Below are 22026 nucleotides of genomic sequence, written 5' to 3' on the forward strand. Positions count from 1 at the left end.
AGTATTCATAGCATTCTTCCCCTCCAGTTATAGCAGTTATAAGGTTTTAATCCAATCTGCTCTTATCTCCTTTTCTTCCTTTGCTTATATCACAAACCATTTCCATTCTGTTCACTTGACAGCAGTGGCAGCGGTAACTACTAATTAGGTTGAAAGGTTTCCACACAGTTGTTGATCTGTGCGCCCTCCCTGCTCAGTAAGCCTCAGTGTCCTCATTTTATAGGCGAGGACACTGACCCTCATCACAGGCTTGCCGGAGCAGGGAAATGGCAGAGCTCTGTCTGCATCCAGAGACCACGTTCCCCCCCACCCCGTTAACACTGGACCGCTTCTCGCGCTCGACCAGGCCTCTGTTAATCACTTGTGCTGTTTGCAAGGCTCCTCAGGGGCCGTCAGGTCAACGAGTCAAGCTTGTTTCGGAGGTTCTGCCAGGAGAGCGATTGCCCTAACGATCTACCTCTTTTTCTTTCTTTCTTTCCTGTCACAAAGTCAGTCTCAAAAAAAAAAAATTAGTCTCCACTCCTTTTTCAAACTTTCATTTTGAAATAATATTAAGTATACAGAAAAGTTGCAAGAAAACTGCTCGCCTGTATCCTTTACTGGGTTCATTAACATTTGTCAGATTTGCTTTATCTTTCTCTATGTACATTTATTTTTTTTAAAGACCCTGTAGTTAATCATTTACTTAATGGCTGTGGCATGCGGATCCAGGCCCCCTGCAGCGAAAGCCTGGAGTCTTAGCCGTCGGACCACCAGGGAAGTTCCAATATGCATATTTTTTTAACCTGAGTTATTTGAGAGTTGATTCCATACATTGTGCCTTTTATTTCTTAATACTTGAGTGTGTGTTCCTCAAAATAAGGACATTCACCTGTGTGACAACAGTACGCACTTGGAATTTAACATTGGTGCGGGGACTTTTGACTAACCTACCGTCTAGATTCCACTTTTTCCTGCCCATGATCCAGTCCAGGTTTAGACACTGCTTCGTTGTCATATGTCTTTCGTCTAATTTTATCTGGGATAGTTCATCAGCCTTTCCGAGCCTTTCACGATACTGATGTTTTTGAAGCATAAGGTAGGGCTAGTTATGTTATAGACTGTCTCTCAGTTTGGGTTCACTTGTGTTTCCTTATTATTAGATTCGGGTTGTGCACTGTTAGCTGGAATACGGCATAGTTTATATCTCATAACGAAAAATCCAAACCGCGTGCCCTGTGCCCACCAGGGAAGTCTCGTGACCGGCTGGCCCCCGGCGTTCCCTGCCCTGAAGGAAGAGGAGAGCAGTGAGGAGGAGGCCACGGCGGCTGCCCCCTCCCAGGAGCAGGAGCCCGTCCCCACAGAGCTGGATGGAGTGCAGACGCCAGAGCCGCTGGAGGACTTCCCCAAGCGTGAAGACCAGGAGGGCTCCTCGCCGGAAACCAGCCTGCCCTACAAGTGGGTGGTGGAGGCCGCAAACCTCCTCATCCCTGCCGTGGGCTCCAGCCTCTCTGAAGCCCTGGACTTGATCGAGTCGGTAATGTTGGTCACGGCGCTTCACAGTGGGCCCCGAGCACCCCCAGCAGGGAGCACTTTCTCTCCGTAGGCGTCCGTCCTTCCGTCCGTTCGTTGTCTCGCTGATGTGGCTCAGCTGGTGCCGAGTGCCCAGCTCAGCACCAGGGCCTGGTGATGCCAAGATAGTGGCTGTGCAGCGCCTGCCCTCGGGGAGCTCCTGCCTCACCTGTACAGCGCAGGGTGGGCTGGGAGGGCTCGCGGTGGAAGCCGTACGACAGAGTCCTCAGGGCTGAAGGGGAGGGTGTTTGAAGCGGTAACACAGCCCGGGTGGGCACTGGTGTTTGTGGCAGCACAGGTGGTTGGGTGTCCCTGGAGAGGCCCCTGGGAAGGGCCAGGGTTTGGGGCTGCAGTGGTGAGCGGGTCCTGATTGCTCAGGTACAGCTGCCCCTGGGGCCGCGCTGCCTGTGGACTGTGCCCCTTTGGGGAAGGCACCCCGGTGCGGGGTGTGACCAAGGCGGGACCTCCCAGGTCCATCAGCCAGGCCTGTGGTGTGAAGTGGGTTTTAGGAGGTGGTGGGCAAGAGGCCAGCGACCAGGGGTAGAGGGGTTCAGTGGGCAGCGCCCATACTCACCTTCCCACTTGGGCTTCCTCCTATTGGCTGAGAATATTGATGTTGTTTATTGAGCATTTGCTAAATACCAGGCTGTGGGTTTAACACATAGTCCACACGGTATCCTGTGAGGGGTGTCCTTTCTGTGTTTTGCAGATGAGACTGAGGCTCAGAGAGATCAAGTAAGTGTACCCAAAGGTCAAAGGTCACACAGCAAGTAAGGTCTTAACCATCATGCTGTGCTCCACTGTCCTGCCCAGTGAGCGTTTGGATGGTGGGGTGGGTCTCAGGTGGGCTGTCTGCTCAGACCCTCTGGCTCTGGGTCTCACCTCTTGCCCCTAGTGGCTGGGACTGTGGTGTCCCCTTCACTACAAGGGATTTCAGGGTAGCGATGCGTGTGTCAGTCTGTTCAGCAAATAGCTCCGGGGCCACCGTGGGCTGTCACTCCTTTGGGCTCTGAGGAAGGGTTGAGATGAGAGTGGGCCCACTCTGCACTGCTGGTGCCGGTGGAGTGGGTGGTGGACTCAGCTCAAGCTCAGAGAGGTTAGGAGGCTTGTCCAGTGTCACACAGCTGGCGAGTGCCGAGCTTGAGCTCTCCACGATGACCTTCAGCGACTGATGGGGAGCGATAGTAGTTGCAGAAACACTGCCGTCTGTCTCTCCGGGCAGTCCTTGTAGCATGTGCTCTGGTCTGTTAGATGCCATCCATTCCGGGCCTCTCCGAGGTTGGGGTTGGCTGCTGGGAGGAATGCCTGGAGACGGCACAGCTCTGAGCCGGCCTCCACCCTTAGCAGTGAACTTGCCAGGCTTCTTTGAGCTCCAAGGACCAGAAATAGAAATCACCACTAGGGTCTTGGTCCATTCAGGGCCAGACCTCCAGGGACCAGTGGAAACTTCTGTATCCAGAAGCCTTTGGGCTGGGTTGTAGTTTACTGGGCAAGGGCAGAAAGACGTGGGCATGCCTCTTAGAATTGCTCTTGGAAACTTAGTGACTTCAGGGCGATCACACCCTCTCTGACCTGGCTTCCTCAGTATGAGAAGGGAAAGTAATGCTTCTCTAGCAGGGTGGCTGTGGGGTTGGAAACAGTGTAGGTGAAGCACCCAAGGAGGCGCTGCGATTGACAGGGTCATGGAGCCCAGTGGTGCGCTCTGGGTACGTGGCTGGCAAATCAAGACCCTTCAACCTGCTCACGGCCTTGGGCCCAAAGCCTCACTTCCAGTTCTCTGTTAAGGAAATAGCTACAAACGCAGGAGAAGATTTACATCCAAGATGTTCATAAAGATGCTATTTTTAATTTTTAAGAATTAGGGGGGAAAACCTAATGTCCTATAGAAAGGGGACAATTATGTAACATGTCCAAATGATGGTACATTTTACAGCCCTTAAAATTGTTAAAAGTTGACCTTTTTTCACTATAATAACAACTAATATTGATAGTAAATATTAAACTCATAGGTAATAGAATGAGGTGCAATCATTATTCCAGCTTTACCGAAACTTTAAAGGGAAAAAAGAAGTTAACTAGAAATGATTTGTACTAAAGTTAGAAACATTGAAAATACTAAATATTTAGGGACACATGTAAGTGGTAATTGATGAACAAACGCATAAAGATGGTAAATTCAGGCCGTGATATCCTGCATGCGGGCAGAGGGTGTGCCAGGTGGACCTGGCGCTTTAGTGACAAGGTTTTATTTCTTAGGCTTATTGATGGGTATGTGAGTTTTCTTTGTGCTTTTTGTATATCTTAAAAACGCACAGAACATTTTTGTAAGTAACAGCAAGCAGCCACGGGCACGATGTGACTTCGGTTATGTTTCCAAATACAGATACAAAGAAGGATCTGAGGAAAGGCAGGCCAATGTTAAGGGTGATGGTTTCTGGGCTGTGGGATCATCCTTTTTTTTTTTTTTTTTTTGGCGGCTTGCGGGATCTTAGTTCCCTGACCGGGGAACGAACCCGTGCCCCATGCAGTGGAAGCGTGGAGTCTTAACCACTGGACCACCAGGGAAGTCCCTGTAGGCTCATGCTTGATGCTTGTGTATTTTCCTTTAACGAATGAGCCCTGTGGTATATGAACCGGTACAGAAGCAGAGCCGTTGCAGTTATTCCTAAACCCCCTCTCTGGGCAGGACCCCGATGCCTGGTGTGACCTGAGTAAGTTTGACCTCCCCGAGGAGCCGTCCGCAGAGGGCAGCATTGGCGGCAGTCCGGTGCAGCCCCACCCATCGCAGCAGCAGCAGCAGCAGGCCCCGCCACCCCGCCAGCCTGCCGCCGCTGTGCCCAGCGTGACCGAGTACCGCCTGGATGGCCACACCATCTCGGACCTGAGCCGGAGCAGCCGGGGCGAGCTGATCCCCATCTCCCCCAGCACTGACGTGGGGGGCTCGGGCATCAGCACGCCGCCCTCGGTGCTCAAGCGGCAGAAGAAGAGGCGAGTCGCCCTGTCACCTGTCACGGAGAACAGCGCCAGCCTGTCCTTCCTGGACTCCTGCAACAGCCTCACCCCGAAGAGCACGCCCGTCAAGACCCTGCCCTTCTCGCCCTCCCAGGTGCGTGGACCCCACCCCGACTGTTCTCTGGGTGCGGGTGACAGCCCCCCTGTGCCCAGTGCTGGGGACCCTGGAGGGCAGAAACGGGCCTGGCCCTGCCCTCATGAAGCGTCCGTGCTGATGGGAAGACCAGTTAATAAAAAAGCACCCAAATAAACGTGCTGAATGGAGTAAAAAAGGCGGCTTCTGGTACTTCGGGTGCATCTAGTCGGGGAAGGGTGTCAGCCAGGGCTTCTATGAGCAGGGGGATTGCTGGAGCTGGGGGCAGAGGGTGATAAAAGGGCCGAGAAGGGAAGAGGACTCGGTGTGTGTTAAGAGTGAGTTTACTGAGCACCGATTTTATAGCAGGTTTGCCAGCCCTGGGGAGCGAAGGGGCTGATGACAGCCCTGCCCATGAGAGGATGGCTGGGGTGGGGGACTTGGTGGTCACCATGTCCTGAGGAAAGGGCTGTGGGAGGAGCAGTTATTGAGTCGCTGAGGGCTTGTTGTGTTGAGTACTGCTTCCCAGGCTCTGTTTGTAATAGACACAGTGCTGGGGGGAGCCTGGGGGCCCTGTCTTTCCTAGTGGTGAGGGAGGCACTCAGAGTGGTGTCCCAGGTGGGGGTTGCTGACCGATTGATCGGCTTGAATAAAGGCTTGGAGTCAAGGGGAGAGCAGAGTGTGGTGTGAAGTCCAGAGCTAGGGCTCACGGACGGGGGGCAGGAGGACTGATGGGGACAGGAGGAGGGTTGAGGGATGGGGGCTGGGGCCTCGGAGAGTCCTGGGTACAGCTAGGGGGTATGCACTGCGCTGGGGGCTGTGGGTGGGGGATAGACTGGAGGGGTGGGGCAAGGGGGGGGCAGCGGCTTTGGGTCTCAAGGGTCTCCTCCCTCCTGTGGGGACGTGAGAGAATGAGGCCCAGTGGTGGCATGTTTCCAGAGGCCACCGTCTCTGCTGTAGAAGGACTGAGGCCAGGCCTTTGTATCGGGATGTCTGGTGGTTCTGCAAGGTGCCCTGTGTTAGTTCACTTGGGCTGCCGTGACAAAGAACTGCACACAGAGGGAGTGGAACAACGGACTCATTTTCTTAGTTCTGGAGTCTAGAAGTCCGAGAGGGTGTGAGCAGGATTGGTTTCTTCTGAGGTCTCTGGCTTCTAGGTGGTAATCTCCTCTCTGTGTCTTCAGGTGGTCTTCCTTCAGTGTCTGTGTCCTAATCTCTTTTCTCTTATAATCTCTTCTTCTTTTGTAAACTTCTTCTAAGGACACCAGTCTTATTGGATCAGGGCACACCCATGTGGCCTCATTTTACCATAATCACCTCTTTAAAGGCCCATCTCCAAATACAATCAGTCTGAGGTACTGGGAGTTACGGTGTAAACGTGTGAATTTGGGGAGAACACAGTTTCGCCCATAGCAGGCCCCCCGTGAGGGCTGCTGGCTGGAGAAGGAAGACAGCAGGGCTGGAGCTGCCCAGAGAGCAGCCCAGGGTGACGGGGTGCAGCTGCCCTGCCCAGGGACCCTGCAGAGGGCAGTGGGCCTGAGGGCTGCAGGTGGCCCTGAGCTGCCAAGGGCACCTTCAGGGCAGAGGGGAGAGGGTGGTGCTTCAGATCTGGGTTTGAGTCCCGCCCCTACCTCTAGCACTCAGCGCAAGAATCCAAACCTCTCTTATCTGTAAAGGGGGATCGTGATCTTTACATTTCAGAGGATCTGTGAAAACTATGTGAAATTCTCAGTGTGCAGTGCTCAGCTCTGGTGTGAGAGGGTGTGTCTAAGTGTTGATGTCACCATCTCCATCATCACTGACCCGCCTGTCGCAGATCATTTAAGAGCTACTTTCTTTTCTGAAAAGGAGCTGCTCTCGGTCAGCTTCCTTTGCCTTAAGTACACCGTCAGCAGCACGTTGGGGGGTGGGAGATGGACCTCCCATCATCCTGGCAAAGCGAGGATTGGGTGATGCCCAGCCTGGGGTCTACATGGACCTGCTCAGTGGGTCCCTGCCCATCTGTCCTGGCCTCTGCTTTCTGGCGCCTGCCGGTGGGCTCTGAGGTCATCACCTTGTCTTGTTTCCTTTGTCTTCCTGGCAGTTCCTGAACTTCTGGAACAAACAGGACACACTAGAGCTGGAGGGCCCCTCGCTGACGTCCACCCCCGTGTGCAGCCAGAAGGTGGTGGTCACCACGCCACTGCACCGGGATAAGACGCCCCTGCACCAGAAACACGCTGCGTGAGTGCTGTGCCCCCGCCCCACCTGCACTGGGCCTGCCCCTCCCCAAGCAGTGGCCGGCCTGGCGCAGGAGGTTCTCTGGGGGAGGGACCCCTTGGAAAACCGCCTGAGACTCTGTTACAGGAAGGCCGCCTCCTCCTGGTCACCACACCTCTTCACTTCCGTCAGGGTAGTCTGCTGCTTCACCTCTGTTCTAATTCTTTCTTTTTTTTTTTCTTTTTTTTGGCCGCGCCGCATGGCTTGAGGAATCTTAGTTCCCTGACCAGGGATTGAACCTGCGCCCTCGGCAGTGAAAGCACACGGAATTCTAACCACTGGACCACTAGGGAATTCCCCGTTTTTTATTTTTTAACTTGCTGGTTTTCTAATCTCAGAAATGGAGAGAGTCCACACTGCCACGAAAAATTTAATCTCTGCATCCTTTATAAGTTTCAAGTGCAGATCCGCTGTGTTTGAGTAGCCCTGCGTGGAGGACAGAAGGGCCCCCGGTTCTCTCGTCTCTCTGGTGCTTAGTCAGGGGAGACGGCCGTGCCCCGCCTCCCGTGTGTGTGAAGCACAGCGTTTCACCTCCAGCCTGTACAGGTTGCTTACCTGCTTCTGTGGAGGTGCTCTCACAATAAGTTTCCTCCCTTGTGTCATCGTGACTCTTGAATTCCAGGTAGAGAGAGTTACCTAACTGGTCTTCTGCTTGTTACACGTGCCGGGGAAGAAGCATTGCTATTTATGTTTCAGCAGTTAAGTTGTAATTCAGGAATCAGTTCAGGAGTTTTAGTTCTTGTAATGATACGTAATTTCAGAAAAGATGTATGAATCGCTTGGTCAGAAGTCAGTCTCTCAAGAGTTGATCTAACATTTAACATAAGTAGGCTTCATGAGAAATGATTCTCCTTTCAAGCCGAAATCCTGGACTTCGAATCTAAGCTCTTAAACTTATGCTGGAAGCAAGAAAAAGAATTGATACTTAGATAACGTTTCATGAGAAATGATTCTCTATTCAAGCCAAAATCCTGGACTTGAAGTTCTTAAACAGACAGCTGGAACCACAAAAGGAGTCGCTGCTTCTCCGGAGAGAGGTTGGAGAGGGATGCGGTCTTCCTGGATCCCCACCTTCCTCGCCTCCCCCTTCTCTCGCTGGTTCTGCAGTGTGGCCACAGGCCGGCCTTGTTTTATGGAGCATCCTAGTGACAGCAGCCTTCTCAGTCGTTCTTCCAGCCTTTCGGGTGTGCTGGACCCTCTCAGACCCTTTCCCGTTTCTGAGGATAGCCCTTCCTCTCAGCCCCCGTAACTCCCTTCGGGGGTGGGGAGGTGGGTGTGTGGGCAAGTGTGATGGGAAGAGACTGTGTCCGGGGGTGGCCTCCCTGCTGCTGAGGCAGAGGTCTGGTGGAGGGCGGTGTGGGACTCACGGGCAGCCTGCAGCAGAGCAGCTGGTGTCTGCCCCCAGCCCCGTCGTGAAGCCACCTCCTCTGTCCCCGGCAGGTTTGTAACCCCAGATCAGAAGTACTCCAGGGACAGCACTCCTCACACACCGACCCCGTTCAAGAACGCCCTGGAGAAGTACGGACCACTAAAGCCCCTGGTACGTGGTACGGCCGGGCTGGTCCTCCAGCCATTTACAGTTCACAGGGCCCCGTCCCTCTGAGATCTCATTAGATTCTCCCAACAGCCTTGAGAAGTTGCAGATACCCTAGTTTTGCAAATGGGGCCCCCGGGGTGGAGTTACCAGTTCATCAGACCTCTCTCGAGCAGCTGCCACGTGCCAGGCGGTGCTGGGTGCTGGAGCCACGGTGGCGTCCTGGTGAAGCTGGGAGTTTGGGGTGGTGGAAGCTGGCATTCAGCATGTAAGTGCATAAATGACTAAATACTCAGCACATGGCCATGCCAAGTGGAACATGGGCAGGAGTTGGGACGGAGAAGGACCTGCTCGGGCGCTGGGGCTGGTTCAGGAAAGTGTCGAATTGCTCCTCAAACCGAAGCCTTTTGACCAACTGCCCGTCCTTTGCAAAACACGGGAAAGCACTCAGGTGGGCTGGAGATGGCTCGCCAGTGAGGAGACACCTCCTGGCGTGATTCCCCAGCAGTGTGAGAACGGCCCTTCTCCCCTGACTCTTCCTGGTTTGCGGGACGGTCCTGCTTTCCCCAAGGGCAAAAGAGAGAGCTGGCACCCCGGGTTTTCCGAAATAGGCTGTGTCTTAGAAACCAGCTGAAGGTGGGAGAAAGGCAGGTTGTGGAGAAGCATTTCCTGTGGACAAAGCCTGCAGCGAGCTCCCCTCCGTGCTCACCACGTGGGGTCTGGGTGGTGGAGCCGTGGTCTCCCCATGCTGGGATGCAGCTGGTGGAGTTGCACAGGCCCCAGGCCAGGCCCCAGTCAGCACTGCCCTTTCCTGTCTGAGTGGGGTTCGGCTCCCGGATACTAAGAGGTCTGCGTGCTCTCCAGGCACAGCTGGAGGGTGAATCTGCCCTTGGCAGCGATAGTTCAAGTACATGGGGGCTTTTATTATTATTTTTTAAATAAATTTATTGATTTCTTTATTTTTGGCTGCGTTGGGTCTTCGAGGCTGTGCGCGGGCTTTCTCTAGTTGTGGTGAGCGGGAGCTACTCTTTGTTGCTGTGCACAGGCTTCTCATTGCGGTGGCTTCTCTTGTGGAGCGCGGGTTCTAGGCGCATGGACTTCAGTAGTTGCAGCACGTGGGCTCAGTAGTTGTGGCTCGCATGCTCAGTAGTTGTGGCGCCCGGGCTTAGTTGCTCTGCGGCATGTGGGATCGTCCCAGACCCAGGGCTCGAACCCGTGTCACCTTCATTGGCAGGCGGATTCTTAACCACTGCGCCACCAGGGAAGCCCACATGGGGGCTTTTAGAGTGACTTCTCGGGTGTTACTGTACCCTACACCTGCTGCTCAGTAGCTCTCTCCCTCCCCTGGTCTCTGCCGCCTGAGCCCCCAGGCCCGAGAAAGGGAAATGGAATCAATGTCCCCATTACTGTGGGACTGAGGGGTGAAGGAGTTAGGGTTTTGAGTGCATCCAGGTTCTAACCTCACAGCTGTGTGGCCTTGGGCTGGGGTCTCGCCCTCTCTGAGCCTCCATTTCTACCTCGTGGAAGAGGTAGACAGCTATTTCCCCGGGTTGTGTGAGGTTGGCTGTGGTCAAGTGGGGACAGTCCGGGCTGTGCGGCTCTCGGTGAGCAGAGGCCAGTGTCCCAGGCAGGACAGTTAGTGGCCGTGAATACTGTGTGTGAGGCCAGTGTCCCGGCACTGGGCCTCCTCCCTGCTTTGCCTGGGTCTGCCCCGCCGCTCCCGTGAGCAGGCTCTGCCTGTGTCCTACGGTCTGGGTGCAGGGCCTCACTCACATCCCTGCCTGTAGCCCCAGACCCCGCACCTGGAGGAGGACTTGAAGGAGGTGCTGCGCTCTGAGGCCGGCATCGAGCTCATCATTGAGGATGAAGTGAGGCCCGAGAAGCAGAAGAGGAAGGCTGGGGTGAGTGGCTGGCCGAGCGGGGAGCGGGTCTGGTAGACATAAGGCACCAGGGGAAGTGGAACTGTGGCCCCGGCCCTTTGTTCCTGCAGAGTGGTTGTCCGTGAAACCAACCAACGTAAGGCCTTGGTGCCTGGGACCCTTCCCTCTTCCCCTTTGAACTGGTGCCTCACTTATTCAGCACTGTTTGGACCCCTCTGAAGCGGGCTCTGGGCTGGGGGTGGTCGTCAGAACAGTAAGCAAGACCCAGAGTGGTCGCTCCCTCCAGGAGTGCAATGGGTGGAAACGGCAAACACCCTAGTGCCTCAATACATACAGTGTTACGGGGGTAGAAAGGGCACAAAGAGGATCTCAAGGGAAATCCTTGGTATGGAGCCAGCCAGGTGTCCTGGCTGCATGAGCAGGTGGGGGACAGCGGGCTCCGGTGAGGTGGGGAGCTGCTCTGGGCAGGGCTGGGCCGTACTGGACAAGCTCTCCCGCCGCCGGGCACATGGGGTTTCCCAGCAGCAGGTGGCTCCATGTCCCCTCTGTCTTTGTGCCCCTTTTTGTGCCCTCCTGGGGGCAGGGAAGACGGGAGTGTGCCGGGGTGGAGGGTGTGTCTTTGTGCCCCTTTCTCCCCAGGTGCCCTCCTGGGGGCAGGGAAGACGGGAGTGTGCCGGGGTAGAGGGTGGGTGGGAACGTGGGTGGCCAGGCTGGGAGGGACCCACTGGGCTGCGTCCCTGGGCGTGTACGTAGAGCATGGCCGGGACCCTCCGTGGCCTCTCTGTGTCCGAAGGTGGTTCTGAGCCGCGGTGGCACCTGTTTGGGGCACAGTACTGGGTTGGGGGGTGAGTACTAGTCTCAGAGCCCCTCCCTGGCATTGGAGCTGACCCCTGGCCTGCTTATAGGAAGTGCGGGGGTGGGGCTGAGCATTCCTTTAACAGCCTGTGTCCTGTGGGGTCCCACATCTCCGTGTCACTCACCGGCAGGTAGGTGTTTTAGCTGTAACTTGGCTGTTTAGGGGAGCGTTTCGTGCAGTAGAGACTTGGGGGCTGCACTTGGTCCCTTTGGGGATGAGGTTGGGTGGAGGGTGGCGTTGGTGTCCTCAGTACCAACACTGAGCATCTGGCCGGGCAGTCTGCTCTGTGGGCAGAGTCTGCAGCAGGGCCAAAGTGTCCCGCTCCCCCCCCCCCGGCCCCCAGAAAATCCTCGCCAGCCGGGCATGCTCGAGGACTTCCCTGCACCAGGGCCTGGTTCTGTGACCAGGGCAGCTGGGGCAGGCGTCATCAGGTGCTGGTGGTGACCCAGGGGAATCCAAACGCCTGCCCTAAGCACCTCCTCCTCCCCCAGCTGCGGCGAAGCCCCATCAAGAAAGTCCGCAAGTCCCTGGCCCTCGACATTGTGGATGAGGACGTGAAGCTGATGATGTCCACACTGCCCAAGGCTCTGCCTTTGGTAAGGGGTCTGGGAGAGAAGCCATCCTGTGAGGCCACCTGCTCCTCCCCACCCGAGCTGCAGGAGGCTGGGGGGACAGAGTCTTCCTGGGGGCCTTCGCCTCTTGAGCCCTTTAGCCTGGAGAGGACCCTGGAGGTGGAGTCCGGTGATTCTCAGGCTGGGCTTCCACGTGCCGGGCTCAGCAGGGAGGGGGCAGCTGGGCACCACCCCCCTGGCTTCAGTCCAGACAGCCCTGCTTGTGTCTTTCACAGAAAGGTTTGTTTGGCAAGAGTTGCTTTGCTAGAACCCGTTTGACAGCCGTGGTTTCTGAGTCCCCAGCGCCTTCCCTTGCGTTCTGCTGCCGAGGGTGACCCAGGAGAGGGTTGGTGACGTGCCTCAGGGCATAGCCAGGGGATTGGGGCACCTCAGCTCTGGCATGGGTGCTTCCCAGTTCCCAGGCCAACCTCCAGCAAGGGGGCTGCTGCCTACACAGAGCCTGGGCCCCAGAAACCATGCCATGCTAGTGATCCCTTGCAGCAGACAGTGGGGTGAGCCCGTCTCCCACTGGTAGCAGACAGTGAGGGCTGTGGCAGAGCTCATGAGACAGCATTGCCTGACCAGCTCCTGCAGGTGCGCCTGCTGCTCTCGTAGCCCGTGCAGACAAACCTCCCTTTGGCCAGGCATCCCCACCAGGCTGGGGACTCAGTGCCTGCCAGCCAGACCAGCCAGCATCACCTTGGGCAAGTAGAATAATTAGCAGAAAGAGAAAAAGTTAGGGCAAGTGGTTAAGAGCAGAGGAGGTGGAGTGGGAGGCCTAGGGTGAGTCCTGACACCGGGCTCTGGTCTCTGGCATCTCTTAGGTCCCTGAGCCTCAGGTTCTTGCCTGTAATGAGGGCACTGAGCCCAGTAGGCTGTTAGGAGGGTAAAGGCCGGTCCGGGAGTCCTGGGGTGCTTTGTGCAGCTCCCAGTGAGTTCCAGTCGACGCCGGCACCTCTGGGTGTTTCTGGTCCCAGGAGAAGCTGGAGCATCTTCGTCTCCACCTGGGACGGGGAGGAACCAGATTCATGTAGAAAGGCACCAGCATTATTGGGCGTTTACTAGGTGCCAGGCTCTGAAACAGGTACTTTACAGCTGTTTTCCTACTGAATCTTTAAATGAATTCCCACCTGGAAGAGGAAACTGAGGCTTAGAGAAGGAATATCCTGCCCAAGATCCCAGCAGAGGTGGTGGTGCTGGAATGTGCCTGCTGTTTTGTTTTCTCCTTCCCACAAAGAGCTCATGGCAAAACGTTGAGCCTTCGATTTGGTTTTGGTTTCAGCCAACCAACATCCCACCAGGCTCCTCTGGCCTCACCCCGTCGGGCAGCAGAGAGGACAGCAGCCTGCTCAACGAGGGCTTCCTGCAGGCCAAGCCCGAGAAGCCGGCGGCCCAGAAGCCCCGAGGCCACTTTCTAACTCCTGCCCCTGTGAGTGCATCCTCCTTGGACCCTTGCTCTGTGCGCTTCACACCTCAGGGCCTTTGCACAGGCTTTGCCTCTTCCTGATTAACCTGGGCTTCACATCTCTGTCCAGACGTCACTCCCTCAGGGAATCTGTGTACTAGAGACCACGCCCTCCACTAAGGCCCCCCCCCCACCCCCGCTTCATGATGTGGCCTCACTCGTAATTAAGACATTGTCTCTGTGACTTCTGTCCTTGAAGGCAGGTGTGCCCTGCCTGCTCCTCTCACCATCTGCACAGGTCAACCCCTCTCTGCTCCTCACCAGCCTGCGTGGCTGTAGCTTTTCCTCATGCGGAGGCTGGTGCCACGTAGTAGGGGTGGGGGTGGGGGGGCTTGTGTCCTGGTCTAGCCTCCTTGCTCTACATCTGAGGACTCCCAGAGATGGGAGTGACTTCCCCAGGTCCACCAGGAAGGTGCAGTGAGCACAGAAAGACTTGTGGCTTCTAGAGGGAGGGAGCGTCATAGAAATGTCCCCACCCCTCCCCGACCAGAGTCGCCAGGCTTCCCTGGGAGCACGCTGCCCCTGCCTGGATGGTAACCCTTTTGCCTCCTCCCAGATGACCAGTGCCTGGAAGGTGGTGGCCTGCGGGGGGACCAGGGACCAGCTCTTCATGCAGGAGAAAGCCCGGCAGCTCCTGGGCCGCCTGAAGCCCAGCCACACATCTCGGACCCTCATCTTGTCTTAGGGGCTTGGCAGTCACGAGCCCATTCTCATGTTTACAGGGGGCTGGGGGGCCGAGTCTAGGCTGTGAATTTGAGAATCACACAAAGATGACCGCCTGCAGGGAGCCTTCTGCCGCCGGCCCCTCCCCAGACTGCTCAGGTGGAGACAGAGCAGGGCCACCCACTGTCCTGTCTCCGAGTCCGGCTGCAGCTGCGGGCGATTCCTGGTGCTAACAGAACAAAGTCCCACCTCTGAGCTGGCCCAGCCCTCCCCCCGGTGCCACAAGGAGCCCCGTTAGCTTCCCCCAAGCCCTGGTCAGGCCTGGCCTCATCTCAGACCCCTGCTTAGGACAGGGGATGCGGCCAGCGTGCTCCTTCCTTCAACCAGTTGTTACATTTTCTTGAAAGAATAAAAGTTGTTTTTCTCCTGTGCTCTGGACCCCACCTTCCTCCTGAATCCTGCCTGTGGTTCCCTGGTGACAGTGCTTCCCTGGTGACTGTCCTTAGGGCCCTGAGGGATGCGGGGACCGGGGCCCTCATCCTCAGTGCAACCTTGTCTGCACAGCCCAGGCCTGGGTCTCTGGACTCTGTTGCCCCCAGGGACCCAATGTGCTGGAGGCAGTTTTCTCTGTACCCAGTGGGTGTTTCTCAGAGCTCTGAGGACTTGGGGAAGGGGTGGGGCAGTGGTTGGCCCTGGCCGTGGGTGGTGGTTGGCTGAAGTGGCCTGTGATGAGCCCCACCCCCAGATCAGGCTGGTAAACAAGGAGTGACCGGCAGCTGGGCAGAACCTTCTGGCCACGGTGGCCCTAACTTCCCACGGCCAAGGCAGCAGTTCCAGCCTGGGCTCTGGACCCTGGTCATGGCCCAGTGCACAGACTGTGGCACTTGACTGGTGGCCGGGAAGAGTCCCTGGGGACTGAAGAGGGGCGTGTGTCTGATTTAGAGGGGTCTAAATCAGGGAGTGATGTTTTCAGCAGTGGGGTCCATCGGATGGGGCATGTGACCATCCCCGGGGGCTGCGGTCTCAGTTCACCGCAGGACGGCATCTGTCTGGGCAGCCCGGTATCCACACCCTGCTTCAGTGCCTCTGGTTCCCAAGGAAGACTTGGGGGCAGGTCCTCTTGCCTGGGGTCCCCAGCCTCTAAAGAGAGGACTGGGAGTTAGGATGCCAGGGTTCAAGTCTGCCTGACTGACACAGCCCTGTCCTGTCGGCTGCACACAGGGTTCTGTGACTCAGCATTGAGCCCTCCCCAGGCAGCCCCCATCGGTCACACGTAGCCAAGCCTGGTTCAAGCCTGGCTGCGTCCTGGTCCCCGTTTGAGACCCGTGACGGGCCTCTACCTTTCCCACCTGCTTCCTGCCCACGTGGCTGAGCTGGACACTCCAGCCAATCCCATGGCTGGGCCATGCCAGCTTCACGCCCCTGTGCATTTGCTGATTTCTTGGCCTGGCCGCCCCTCTGCCCACCTCCAAATCCCTTCCTCTGGTGACCCAGGCGCTGTCACTGACTGCTCCCCACAGGGCTGTTGGCATTGATGGGTGACCTGCCCTGCAGTGAGGGTGGGGGCAGGGGGGTACCTTTGTCTCTAGGAGGTCATACTGTGTGGAACACCCACGTCAGACCCAGATGCAGCGTGCCTGGGGACCACTTGGGATTCCCCCCACCGGGGTCATCATAAGCTCCTGGGGGTGATTCACAGTGGACTGGCCTGCAACCTGCCAGGGGCGTCTGCCCAGCGACGCCCTCCCCACTGTCCTCCCCACCCACTGGGGCTTTACCCTGAGGCTCTTACCTGTCCCCCAAGCAAGGTGGCTGCAGTCACTGCAGACCTGTTAGCTTGCCCTGGGGCTGTTCTCTGCTTTGTGCCTGAAATAAACACGCATCCAGGGTCCCTCCAACCACTGCCTCCCCACCCCCACCCCCGGCTTCGGATGAGGCATGGTTCTTTCTGGTGTTGAGGATACGAGAGCAAAAAAAAAAAGAAAAATACCCCACCCGACTCCACCCCCAAACAACCTTACTCTGCTGGAGCTTAGACTCTAGAGAGGGCAGGCAGATCTATATATAACATACCAGAGGCAACAGGGGCTCCGAAAAAAAACAGCAGAGGAGCAATAGCATGGGGGCTGGGCTGTCTGCTAAGAGGCAGGTTTGAGAGGTCTGTCCACCGTGTGGACAGGGAGGGAAGAGCCCACTTGGGAAGGGTGGATTGGGTGCCACCGCAAGGGTGCTGAGGGCCCCGCTTGTGGTTTGACCATGAGGTTGGGGACCACAGTGCTCCAGCGGGGCCGGCAGCCTGGGGAGCTTGACTATCCCCGCTCAGCCGGAGCCCGGTGTTTTCCAGGCCAGAGTGACAAGCAAGAGGGAAATAGCCAGCAAGGAGCCGAGGTGCCCATCTAAACGCCCAGCAGTGAGAGTGATGGATCGTATGGCATTCCTATTTTTTTTCCTATTTTGAGTTTATGTTTTGTTTCAATTAGGTTTTGGGTACTCGCCGAAAAGCTGGGCTGTTAAAGCCTTTGCAAGGATGGTGCAACTCTATCGCCACCTGGTGGCCATTGGCGTGTTTGCAGCAGCAGGTAAAGTGAGCCATAGAAGTTTCTTGAAGTGCTTGGTAGGTCTTTGAAGCATTTTTCTGATTTTCAGGCCCCTTCTTCAGCATCCATCATCAAGCAGTTGTCTGGCCTTTGCTTGAACTCGTCCACTGAAGGGGAGAGGTGGCTCTTACTTGGCAGCCAGCTCCGTTGTTGGACAGCAATTGCGAAGATAACGATGCTTTTACCCAGAGAAGAAAATGTCCCCCTTGTAATATCAAAAGCAATAGGAAAGCTGGTGGGTGGGGAAATCAGGCTCTGAGGACAGGTAGCCGATAGGCCAGGATAAGCTTGGGAGTATGATTGCTTGAATGAGCCACTTTCTCAGCAGACCCCAGTGAGAAGATTTTCTAAGTTCCAGCTATTTCCAGAGATCACCAAGGCTCTGATGCAGTCATGACAGTGATTTAACCCCCTCTAAGATAGATTTTATGTTTCCACCCTTGGCTGGATGTGTTTGAGAGCAACTAAAGCTGAGTTTCGATGTGAGTTGAAAATCGAATTTTTCACTGATACAGACCAGTGGTCTCAAGCTGGTCAGGACGCTGTTTTGTATATTGACTAGGGCTGACCTATAGGTATTTGGGTTATAGTACGTAATGAACGGGACAGTCTGACAAGGACAGGTACAGAGCCTGAGTCTCAAATGCTCTTCAGAAAGGCATGGGGGATGTCCTTCTCCCTGAGTAGCAGGCCTGGTACCCAGTAGGTGCTAATTGTTACCTCATCCTGCCATGATGTGATGTGGCCAAGAGGGAAGCCTAGGGCAGCTAGGACTAGACGAGTAGGGAAGCCTTCATGGTTTTTTAGTGTTGATTCCTAGCTTAATTCTTCTGTGTTCAGGGAGCAGAGTCTCTGTGACTTCAAATCTTTGAAATGTGTTGAAATTTGCCTTTTCTGGTCAAGCATATCATCAATTCTGTCAGTGTTAGGCACTGGGAAAAAATGTGAGGTCTGCAGGCACTGGTGGCGGTGTCCCTTTTTTCTTTTTTCTGCTTTTTTTTGTGGACCTAGATTAGCCAACCCCCAAATGACACATGATAAGAATGTTGTTTGAAGCCACTGAATGTTGGAGTGGTTTGTTACACAGCATTAATGTGACAATAACTAGCCGATAGGAAGGTAGCTTGTGTCAGCTAAAGAACCCTGAGGAAATGAACAGTGCACGGTGGGCTCAACAGCGTGGAGGAGGAACTTAGGAGACCAGGAACTTTGTTGGAAATAAGTGGGAGGAAGGATTCCGGAATCCAGAGCCATTGTGACGATGCCTGTGTCTTGTTTGTTACCCAGGACACCTGGCAAGCTTTCCAGGGGTTTCCTGGTAGCCATGGATAAAGCTCTGACTTTGGATCAGACAGACCTGGATGTGAATCCCAGCCTGGCTCTTTCCTGCTCTGAGCCTTGGAGTTCTTGGCTATAAAATGGGAGAACCCTTAACCTTCCAGAGTTATTGAAGGGGTTGGGTAGAACACTGGCACACACTTGGGGCTCAGAAAACATGGGCTCTTACGATATTATTACAAAATGCTTTCTCATTTCTTTCTGTCCACAAGAACCCTGCAAACGAGAAGATAGTGTCCATGTTTCAGTTGACTGTTCTGAGCAGAAGTTACTAGAACGTGGTCAAGTCAGGACTTGAGCCCAGTTAAGGCCAGCACTTTAGTGCCCTGTTTCGTGTAACCATCTGTGTCGTAGCCAGGGAATCAGAAGCAGTAGAGAAAGCATCTACGTTAGGTATAGGTTCAATTTCTCAAGACTTTCCATGGAATTTCAACATACAGGACAATACACAGATCCCAAGTGATCAGCTGGATGAATTTTCACAAAGTGAACACACTCAGGTAACCAGTATGGTGATTGAGAAATAGACCATGACCAGCACCCCAGAACCCCCCTCCCTACCCCACCAAGGGTAACCACCATCCTGAATTCAAACACCATCGAGTTATCTTACTTTTTCCAAAACAACATTGTGTAAACTGAATTTCGCTTTATGTGAAACTACCCGTGCTGACTGGGTAGTTATAGTTGGTTCATTCTCATGACTGTATTGTGTTTCATTGTGGGACATTTCCATACTACGCCCGTTTCTCCTGAAGGACAGGTGGAGTGTTTTCAGGTTGGCATTATAAATAGTGCTGCTGTGAACAGCTGTCCTCATCTTTTGGCAAACTCACGTACATATTTCTGGTTTCTACAAATTTAGGAGTAGAGCTGCTGCGGATCGGTTCAATTTCATTAGGCCACTTGCCACTTACTAGCTTTGTGAACCAAGGCAAGTTAATGAGCTTCTTTGAGACACTTTTCACGTCTGTATATTGGAAATAAAAGTACTTTCCCCTCAGGATTGTGCCTGGGACAAGGCACCTGCCCCAGGCTCGCCCCCCTTTCTTTCCTCCTTCCTCTGCTGTGCCAGAGCCCCCTCTGCCTGAGCACATGGCTTTTCTGCCAGGCTCCTCCTTTGCCAGGAATCCTCAAACATGAGATTGGAAAGTTCGCCCGCTACCCAGGGCTGCGGGGCCTACCTTTCCCCAGCCCATTCAGCTCTGATTCAATCACTGGCACCCAGCCCAGCACTGGCTTGCTGTGGTCACTGTCACCGCTCGCTAACAAGTGTTTTTTTAATTTATTTATTTTTGGCCGCCCTGTGTCTTCGTTGCCACGTGCCAGTTTTTCTCTTGTTGCAGCGAGCTGGGGCTACTCTTCGTTGCGGTGCGCGGGCTTCTCATTGCGGTGGCTTCTCTTGTTGCGGAGCACCACCTCTAGGCGCGCGGGCTTCAGTAGTTGTGGCTCGCGGGCTCTAGAGCACAGGCTCAGTAGTTGTGGCTTACGGGCTTAGTTGTTCCGCGGCATGTGGGATCTTACCAGACCAGGGCTCGAGCCCGTGTCACCTGCATCGGCAGGCGGATTCTCAACCACCGCGCCACCAGGGAAGCACTCAGCAAAACTAAGAAATTCACATCAGTAGAATGCTGTTAACTAAACTACAGGCTTTATTTGTATTTCACCAAGTTTTCCACTAATATCTTTTTCTGTTCCAGAATCCAACCCAGGATACCACATTGCATTCAGTATATATATATATATATATATATACACATACACTATATACATGCATATATAGTTTATCTTACTATCTCTCTTATTTTTATGTAAATTTGAAATCTTCTATAATATATATTTAAAATATATATTGCATATAAATATATATTTATATATTTAAACCTCTTAATTAAAAATATAATATATAATATACATTTGTAATAATATATAATATACATTTGTACATAATATATAATATAATATATATATGCTTAAATTTTTAAAAATTGAAGTATAGTTGATTTACAATATTGTGTTAGCTTCTGGTATACCGCAAAGTGATTCAGTTTTTTATATATATATATATATATATATATTCTTTTTCATATTCTTTTCCATTATAGTTTATTATAAGATATTGAATATAGTTCCCTGTGCTATACAGTAGGACCTTGCTGTTTATCTATTTTATGTATAATAATTTGTATCTGCCAATCCCAAACTCTGAATTTATCCCTCCCCCAATATATATTTTTATAATATATCTAATATATTTTATATATTAGATATAATAGTAAATATATTATAAAAATATATTAAAATATATTTTAAAACTATTTTTATTATGGAAGATTTCAAATTTATATATGTATTTTTAAAACTTTTTATTAAAATAGATAATATATGTAATTTATATAAAATATATAATATTGTATGATATATCTTTATATTAAAATATATTGTAAATATATTAAAATATATTTTAAACTATTTTTATTATGTAAGATTTCAAATTTATATAAAAATAGAGAATAGTAAAATGGTAAAATAAACACATTTATATAAAAGTAGAGAGAATGTAAAATTTATTCTTTACTCAGCTCCAACAATAACTAACTCATGACCAATTTGTTTTATTCATTCCCCAAACCAAATTACTCTTTTTTTCCTGGTCTTGTTTTTTTTTTTTGTTTGTTTGCGGTACGCGGGCCTCTCACTGTTGTGGCCTCTCCCGTTGCGGAGCACAGGCTCCGGACGCACAGGCTCAGTGGTCATGGCTCACGGGCCCAGCCGCTCCGCGGCACGTGGAATCTTCCCGGACCGGGGCACGAACCCATGTTCCCTGCATCAGCAGGCGGACTCTCAACCACTGCGCCACCAGGGAAGCCCTCCTGGTCTTGGTGACCTATAGTTTGCAGCTATATGCCCTACACACCACTTTCTTATTTCACCTACTTCCTATGTGGCAATTCTCTAGTCCAAGCATTTTATTAACCATGGAATTTCAAGGGCCAACACCCAGAACTTCTCCTTTTTTCCAAGAAGAAATCTTTATGTAACACTTTGTAGAAACAGTTGAAGGGGCCAGGGGTGACAAAGTTATGAGTACTTAAAAAAAACTTAGCAGTTAAGACTTCCTTCTGAAAAATTTCAAAAGATTTAAGTCTTTTGCTGTTTTAGAAAAAATGTGTATTTTAATTTTTTGACCAGATGATGCATTCAAGTGTGTTCATATATAAAAGTTACTATAGGTAAAAACTCTCTCTTCCCTGTCCTGCAATCACCTAGTTGTCTTCCCTGGGGCAGCTGACGTTAGGGAAGAGGGCAGCACATATTTTCTGTAAGGGATCAGACAGTGAACATTTCAGGCTTTGTGGGAAGACCCCTGTACTAATGTACCCTTGAAGAGAAATTCTATGCAAGTACAAGCACATCCTTATACAGTCCTCTTCCACAAATCTACAAAAACAGTGACATGGACTTGGCTTTGATCAGTTGCAGTAGGGCTTGGCATACAACAGACCACAGGCCAAATCCAGCCCATCACCGGTTTCTGTAAACAGTTCTCTTCGTGGTCTACATATTTCCTGTGGCTGCTGTCATGTTACCAAGGCAGAGCTGAATAGTTGTGACAGAGACCATATGACTCGCAAAGCCTGAAATATTTACTCTCTGGCCTTTTATAGAAAAAGTGTGCTCGTCTCTGAGTTAAACAACATGTCTTAGCCTTTCCACGTCTTACGAAAGAGTGTCCTCGCTCTTTTTTCACGGCAGCATACTATTTCATCACCTGGCGGCACCATAATTTATTTCATCAAATACTCCCAACGGATATTTAGATCAGTTCGGACCTTTTGCTGCTACACATGATGCTGCCATGAATACCCTTGTTCTTACCTCATTGTCCACATGTGTGAATATATTACAGGATGAAAACCCAGAAGTAGAATTACTCCATCACGTTGATAATTTTTATGGCTATTGCCAAATTGCCCTCCAGCGAAGTTTACCAACTTACGTTCTCTTACCAATGTTATGAAAGTGCCCATTTTGTCCCATTTTTGTCAGCAGAGTGTTATTAAACCTATCTGTTAGGTAAAAAGGAGCATCCCACTGTAGTTGACTTTGTATGCCTTTTATTCTGGTGAGTTGCATCTCCTTTCATGCATTTAAGACGCCTGCATCTCCTTTCTGCGGCTGGCGGT

The 22026-nt window shown here is 52.7% G+C and overlaps 1 protein-coding gene across 2 annotated transcripts in view; it reads left to right on the forward strand.

The window, feature by feature from the left end:
• The window catches only part of MYBL2 (MYB proto-oncogene like 2), a 28214-nt gene extending 13879 nt beyond the window's left edge, over positions 1 to 14335 (forward strand). For both annotated transcript variants that reach the window (XM_033840953.2, XM_073793014.1), the window contains 8 exons: positions 1229 to 1516; positions 4238 to 4657; positions 6720 to 6859; positions 8336 to 8435; positions 10217 to 10330; positions 11657 to 11761; positions 13059 to 13205; positions 13798 to 14335. In XM_033840953.2, coding sequence (XP_033696844.1) covers positions 1229 to 1516; positions 4238 to 4657; positions 6720 to 6859; positions 8336 to 8435; positions 10217 to 10330; positions 11657 to 11761; positions 13059 to 13205; positions 13798 to 13926 — 1443 coding nt within the window. In that variant the 3' untranslated portion in view covers positions 13927 to 14335. The remainder of the gene's footprint in view (positions 1 to 1228; positions 1517 to 4237; positions 4658 to 6719; positions 6860 to 8335; positions 8436 to 10216; positions 10331 to 11656; positions 11762 to 13058; positions 13206 to 13797) is intronic.
• Positions 14336 to 22026: the final 7691 nt, after the last annotated feature.

This window comes from Tursiops truncatus, chromosome 15, assembly GCF_011762595.2.
Source record: "Tursiops truncatus isolate mTurTru1 chromosome 15, mTurTru1.mat.Y, whole genome shotgun sequence".
In the NCBI taxonomy this organism is placed as follows: Eukaryota; Metazoa; Chordata; class Mammalia; order Artiodactyla; family Delphinidae; genus Tursiops; species Tursiops truncatus.